Raw genomic sequence first — 7,418 nt, 5'->3', positions numbered from 1 at the left:
TTATGGCAGGTAAGGGGGTATGGTGGGTGGGGGGTATGGTGGGTGGGGGGTATGCTGGGCAGGGGGATATGCAATAACGGTGGATATGGCAGGTAGCGTGGAAGGGGGTTATGAAGTGTAGGGGGGCAGGGGTAGGGCGGGTAGGGCAGATAGGGGCAGGTCTGGCAGGAGGCCCAGAGGGAGGCACTAGAAAGTGGCAGAGGTTGAGGCGGGGAGATGGGCAAAAAAGGGCGGAGCCAAGTGGGCCAGGAGGTCCAGGTGGGGATGTGGAGCTGGGCCAAGAGGTTAGAGAGGAGGGAGCTTGGCAGAGAGGGTACAGGGGAGGCAGGGTAAAGGGGCTGCTGGGAGGGCAAAGGTCATGGGAGCGGAGGTTAAGGGCAGAGCATAGGCAGCCGCAGATCTACAAGCAAGGTGCGGAGCAGGCACGGACTGCACTGGGGCCAGGAGATGTGAAGAAGCAGAGCGAGATAGGGACGCCCGGGTGGCTCAGTTGTTAAGCATCTGCCTTTGGCTCAGGTCATGGTCCCAGGGTCCTGGGATCGAGCCTTGCATCGGGTTCCCTGCTCAGCAGGAAGCCTGCTTCTCCCTCTCCCACTCCCCCTGCTTGTGTTCCCTCTCTCACTGTCTCTCTCTGTCAAATAAATAAAATCTTAAAAAAAAAAAAAAGTTAAAAAAAAAGAAGCAGAGCGAGAATCCAGGCAGGACACAGTGGGCTGCCCTGGGTGGTCTAGCAGTGAGCAGGCCAGTCACCATGTGGGGATGCTTCATGGGCTGCAAGAAGGCCCAGAAGGCTCAAGGAGGCCCTGTGTTCAGGAAGGTCAGAAGACACAGATGGAGTCAGGGAGTGGGGAGTGGAAAGCTTCCAATCAGCTAGGGTGGCTCCGGGAATGCATGACAGGAAGGGAGTGGGCCTCAGAGGCAGAGCCACACAGAGGGACCTCCAGGAATTGGGGAACACATGAGGGAAGATTCGAGGTGCTGATCCCATGGCAATGAGGAGACTGAGTAGATCTGGGGTAGGAAGACCAGGGGCGGCGGGGCGGTGGGGGCAAGGGCCAGCGCCCTAGATCCTTACGATGTGCAGCTGTAAGTAGTCTCCGAGGCCGGAGGCACTGTCCACCCGCACCAGTACGGCACTCCGCTGGTGCGTGCTGAAGCCCACGGCCAGGCGGTCCATCCTCGTGCTGGGCCGGTCATTGGGGGGCCACGTGTAGGTGATGAGCGCTCCCCCCTTCCCAAAGATGTATGTGGTCCCGGCTGCAAAGAGAAGGGAGAAAGGGACATGTGACTTCAGGCGAGCGAAATTGGCAGGTCCTAGGGACTGCAACCAGAGCACAGGGCCACTGGGCTTGGGCTGTGATGCCGACAGCAGCCGCCAGCCCTGCAGTCCTCGGGAACAGTTGGCGGGCGGGTGCCCGGTGAGAGCCCGTGCACGCGCAGAGACAGATGTAGCTGCCTCATCAAGAATTCTAGCTTTAATTACAGCAAAACAGAGAGGCAACAGAGAGAGTGACACTGAGAGAGAACCCAGAGAGAGGCTGCAAGGGAATCGAGAAGTGTACGGAGGACAGGTGGGCCCCAGGGGGCCTGGGCCCCACCAGCTCAACTTCTCTCAGCGCTGGCGGAGGTGACAGATTAGAGGTGTGGGCTTCCGTGGGGCCAAGCTGAGCAGGCACCAAGGCGAAAGGAGCCCCAGGCGATGGCGAGAGGCACAGGGGCTGTGTTCAGCTCTGACTCATAGCCCACAGCCTGGCACCCTTCCACCACCTGCCCCCACCCCCTCCCAAGCCCCTGGAAATCCTGGTCCCAGTTTGCCCAGGACTCCTTGCTTCCACTCCCAATTAGGGGGCTGCCTGGGTCCCAAAAGAGGGGGTGCCTGGAGCCTTACCCGGCAAAGAAGAGACAGGTATTGGGGCTGGGGGTGTGGTAGTATGGAATAGAGACTGACAGCCAGAAGAGGAAGGAGGCAGAGAGACAGATGGACAGAGAGGGACAGAGAGGGGTGTAGGTGAGAGAAAGTGGGAGAATGGGAGCCAGAGATGAAGGCTCCCTCTTCCTGCCCTCCCCCACCCCACCTTCCCTCCCCCTCTTAGTCTCCTCCATCCGGCTGCCTGCCGGGGGCGGGTGTGAGGTCCCTAACGATCTCAGCCCCAAAATAAACCCCATTAGTCGCCATGTTCCCTCCTGCGGCTGACTGGGCTCCCTGGGGGGGAGGGGGGGGCAGATGGATGGCTGGGTGGGGGCTGGGGGCTGGTCACCCAGTTTCCGGGAAGGGAGACTTGTCTGGGAAGCCTTAGAGGACTAGTACTCTGGGGCCTTCAGAGAAGGAAGAGAACAATCTTGCATTTTTTAGGACATAAATGGAGCAGATGAGATTCATAAAATGCTTAATTAAATAATTAGCCACTAACAAGTCCTCTCAAAGCACTTCTTGGGGGGAGGGGGTTCAGGGGAGGACTTATCCGGAGAGAGAAAGGCAGGTGGGGCCTGAGGGCAAAAGCCTGAAGTAGCCTGGGAGGAAAGGGGGGCCTCCAGGTAGGATGGGAAGCCCTGGGGTCAGGGAGCTAGGAGCCAGGGAGGCCAGGCCAGAGGAGGGCCTGAGGCCTGAGACACTTCAGAGGAGCGCAAACCCGCTCCATGTTTGCTCCATCAAGAGGACAGCCCAGGGCGCCTGGGTGGCTCAGATGGTTAAGCGTCTGCCTTCGGCTCGGCTCATGATCCCGGGGTCCTGGGATCGAGCCCCACATCGGGCTTCCTTTGCTCTGCGGGGAGCCTGCTTCTCCCTCTCCCTCTGCCTCTCCCACTGCTCGTGCTCTCTCTCTCTCTGTATCTCTGTGTCTCAAATGAATAAATAAAATCTAAAAAAAAATAAAAATAAAAAGAGGGCAGCCCAGCTGGTAACACTAAGGCCCCTCAAGCACCTTGGGGCGTCTCTCACCTCAGGGACTAGGAGCCCCAGTGCAGTTTGGACCAGCAGGGATGAGAGGGCTCTACCCCAGGAAGCTCCCAGGCCCCTGAAGGAGAGTAGACTCCGAGGGCCTTGGAGGGAGGCGCCATCTGCACCACCTGCAGGCCCAGGACAGAGCTGAGAAGGGAAGGCTGCTGCCTGGGTCCCAGAGAGGCAGTGAGGCCAGCAGGGCTTGGGGGTGGGGGGGTGGCAGGAGCTGTTCTCCAGAGCACTTGTCATCAATGCCCTCCATCTCCCCAGATCTGGCCAGAGAGGAGAGATGACCCTGGCTCAAGGGCAGGGCAGGGCAGGCGGGAAAGAACCACCCTGATGCCTAATAACTGGCAGACAGAGGGAGCTTGGCTCTGCCCCCTGCCCCCTGCCCCCAGACCAGGTATCCTTTATACCTGGGGGCCCTGGAGGTCCTGTGGTAAGGGCAGGACCCTCAGGATGGGGGCCCCAGGATTAGGTAGGCGAGCTGGCTGGAGGTAGGGTACACAGTGAGCCACACCCCCACCCCAGGCGGGTCACTTGCCCGGAAGGGGCTGGGCCTGCAAGCCAGGAGCAGGGTAGGCCTCAGCCGGGAGCAGCCTTTCCACTCCCAACACTGCAGCACTCTGGAAAACCGGCTGTTTCCATGGCAACCATAATACCCAGGGTCCTCCCTTCCCCCTCCACTCACAAGCTGTAAGTCCCAATTTGGGGTGTGGGGAGGGCCGGGGGAACTGAGATTGCTGACCTTCCTCCACACAGCTCCCCTCCCAGCCTCCCTGACCAGAGGCCGCTGCCTCTTCACCTCATGGGCTTCAGGGCCCCCCAGGTCAGACGCAGGAGGGGCTCATTGGGTTTCTTGGTCCCTCAGACCCGCCAAACCCCATGTCCATGGGACCTGCTTCCAAACCTCCCAGGTCTAAGGGAAAGGAAGCCCTTCCTCCTCACTTCCTCACCCCAGGAACCCAGACAGCACATCGCCTTGGAGAGAACCCTGCCTGAGCCCAGAGAGGGCCTGAGGAGCAGGCAGGCCCCACTCCCCACAGGCACTGCGGCCTCCTGCTGGCACCCAAGCCCCAGGCCCCACAGCAGACCCATCCCCAGGAAGGCACCCACAGACCCCACACCCACACCCAGGCGATGACACACCCAGCTGCACACAAAGACCCAGTGTGGAGAGGAGACACGAGGCAGCACGGCGGGGAGCACACAAAGACGGGCTTGGCAGGCAGCAAGGACAGGGGCTGGCTGGGCACAGGACAGGACGGCCACACGTCCCCGCCCCCGAGGCCAAAGGGCACCCCGCCCCGAGCCCTCCAGCCCCCGGTTCCCGGTCCCCAGCCCAGGCCCTGCTCAGCCCGGCTTCCCCCGGGGTTTACTACCCAGCTGTTCTAACCCTGCAGCCAGTTTATTACACGGGGCAGGCCTGTTAAAGCCTAAGGGTGTTTATTACACTGTGGGGGAATCGGGTGGAGATACACGTGTCTTGCACCGACAAGGTTGAATGGCTTATTGGACTGGGGCAGCAGTAATTACCCTGGGGAGACATTTCTCCCTCCAGAAGGGGGGGTGGATGGCAGGCAGGAGGGTAGGGCCCTGAAGGTAACTCCCGCCTCTCCCCCCACCCCACCCCCTGCAAGCTGTCCTCCACGCCCCTGGCCACCAGACTCCCGGGGGCACGGAGACAAAGAGCCCAGGACACCACACGGCATCCAGAACCTCTGAAAGTTTCCAGAAAGGGCTCCGGGGTAGGGGCCTAAACCAAGGCCCAGAATGTTACTCTAGGATGGCCCAGACCCACTGTCTTTGACCTCCCCATCTAGCTAGTGAGCTACATAGTGCCTAGCAGGGGGGAGGGGGGGCATACAACCCTGAAGCCCAAGGCAAGAGAGCCTCTGGCCACACACAAGGTGCCACGGGCCCAGGTACCCACCACCAACGGCCCAGAGCTGGCACCTTCTGTCCACACCCAACATCGTCTGGGCCTCCTGGACCCCAAAATTCACTGATCCCAGTAAAACACTAAATGATCAAGAATCTTCCATAGAGTTCCCACACACCTGCATTCTAGAAAAACAGAACAACCAACCATTAATAATGGTTAGCTAACGCAGACCCAAACAATAAACTCATTTCTTGTAAAAAAAAAAAAAAAACACCCACAAAGCGATGCCCCTGTGGTTAAAACTACACGTGCAGACCCTCCGCCTGCCGGCCTCCCTGCAGCATCAGAAGCCATGACAAAAACCTTCTGGTAGACCTAGAATCTGAGAAGCTAAAACTCCTGTACAATCCCAAAAAGCCATGGTCCTGGGTGCCCATAGCCTGTACCTGCTCTTTGTATATGGACCTCCACAACCCAGGGGCACCTCCACAGGTCCACATCCCTGGGCTCAGCTCTCTTGATAGAACGATATTCCTTCAATTCTTGTGTCCATTCTTGGCCATAACCACCCAGTCAGAAACCCAAGTTAACACACCCCCTTTCAGAATCAAGATCAATGCCAGCCCCCTTTAGAAGCAAGCTAGAGTGATGAATCCAGAACCCTGGAAGCTACTGACTCAGAACTGAGGCTGGAATTGACCCCACCCCCTCCCCCATCCGCTTCAGGGAGTAGCAGAAATGAAGGTCGGAGGGGCTGAAAGGCTCTGAAACCAAAATCGGGGTCAAGGACCAGGAGAGTGTCACCCCCTCGAGGCATTTTTAGGAGCCAGGTGTACTGGTCCCCCCATGCCCAGACTGACATCTGGTGCAGGGGTGTCAATGGGTGTCTGGCAGGTCTGTAGGGATATTATGTAACAGGAGGGGTTGAGAAATGGAAGGTAAATGGAGGAAAGAGTGAAGAGAAGGAGGGAAGGAAGGCAAAGAGAAATACATGGAGAAGCGAGTGCAGAAGGAGAGGCTCCCTCACACTGGGGGATGCTAGGGAGATGTTGGGGCAGAGAGGAAGGATCTCCTCCCACCTAGAAAGCTCTCCCAAGCTGGCCTCTTCCTCTAGCCAAGCATGGGGTCCCAAGGGAAGCCTTCCCTTCACCTCTCCTCATGACTAAGGTCCGCACAGGTGGGGGTCACCCATAATAGATGGCCTCCTCCCTACTCTTCTAGCTGCCCTTTGACCCTCTTCCCTCCTCTCACCTGCCTGACCCTTTCTGGCTCCTCCCTTCAGGCTCCTACCACCTTCCATCCCTGTCCTGCAGCACCCTCCTTTTCCCCTCTGCAGCCATTAGCCCTCTTGGGGCTGTTCTTCTCCTCTGCACAGCAAGAGGGTGGCCATCTCTGAGGCAACCCCAACACCAACATTCCATACACACACACACACACACACACACACACATGCTCTCTCCTCCATTTTCTCTCCTGGTCTCCCAGCTCTTTGCATCCTGACTCCAGCTCCTTCACTGAGCCTCCCTGTGCCACTCAGCTCCAAGGAAGGCCCCTCCTTCCAATCTGCTCACCTCCCCTGAGCCAGCTCCTCTCTCGATCCCTTCTTCTTTCACCTCTGGTCCTCTGGCCCTCCCCGCACACACTCTCCCCCAATATCCCTGTCTCCCCTTCTGTATCTCACCCCTCCTTGTCTCACCTCAGTGCCCAGAAAGACCACGTCCTATCTGGGCCCCTTTGGGAGCAACACTGGGCCTCTGGGGAGCCAGAGGAGCAATGAAGAGGAAGAAGGAAGGCACAGAGGGCCAGAGAGCTCATGGGGAGAAAAAGAGAGTCAAGAGTCAGAGAAGGTGCAGGCTAGGAAAGTGGAGGAAGAGAGAGATGAGAGAGAGTGCTGCATGGAGAGGACCCTAGCTGGGACAGGGACAGAGATGAGCAGAGGGACACTGCGCTGGGGAAGAGAGAAGAAAGCAATGGAGAGGGGGCTGGCAAGAGACCACTCTTGGGAAGTGTACAAAGACAGCATAGAGGCAAGAAAAATGAGCTAAAGACGAAGTAGGAGAGCAGGGGAGAGTAGAAACGGGGTGAAAAGATTGGAAGGGACATGGGGCAAAGGTTGGGAAGCAAGGATGGACAGATGCGGAGCGGGACTGGGGAGGCAGAGGTGAGCGCAGACCCGGTAGGCCCTGAGAGGCATGGCTGGGAAGGGAGAAAGATATAAGTGTGGAAGATGAGGGAGGAACAAAAGTGGAGTAAAAAAAAATATGAGAGGTGATGGATGGGCAGAAATGGGAAGTGATGGAAGCACAGAAATGGGAGGCAACAAGGGTACAGAGTGAGAACTGGTGACAGTACAGTGATGAGAGCCCAGGAGAGTCAAGATAAAAGGTGATGGGACCTTGGAGATGTCAGGACACCATGGGAGTCAAGATGGGAGGTGATGGGGGATAGGTCTAGGAGGCAAAGGAGGTATAGAGATGAGAGGTGATGGGGGCACAGGTCTAGGAGGTGAAGGAGGTGAAGGAGGTACAGAGATGGGAGGTGATGGGGCACAGGTCTAGGAGGTGAAGGAGGTACAGAGATGGGAGGTGATGGGGG

General features: G+C 58.2%; 1 protein-coding gene across 1 annotated transcript in view; it reads right to left on the bottom strand.

The window, feature by feature from the left end:
• Positions 1 to 7,418, bottom strand: part of NRXN2 (neurexin 2) — a 97,779-nt gene that overhangs the window by 27,138 nt on the left and 63,223 nt on the right. Inside the window, 1 exon segment of the mRNA XM_021685004.1 lies at positions 1,076 to 1,257. Coding sequence (XP_021540679.1) covers positions 1,076 to 1,257 — 182 coding nt within the window.

This window comes from Neomonachus schauinslandi, chromosome 11, assembly GCF_002201575.2.
Source record: "Neomonachus schauinslandi chromosome 11, ASM220157v2, whole genome shotgun sequence".
Lineage (NCBI taxonomy): Eukaryota > Metazoa > Chordata > Mammalia > Carnivora > Phocidae > Neomonachus > Neomonachus schauinslandi.
Note: the sequence above shows the minus strand (reverse complement) of the source record. Positions and strands in the feature narration are given on the sequence as shown.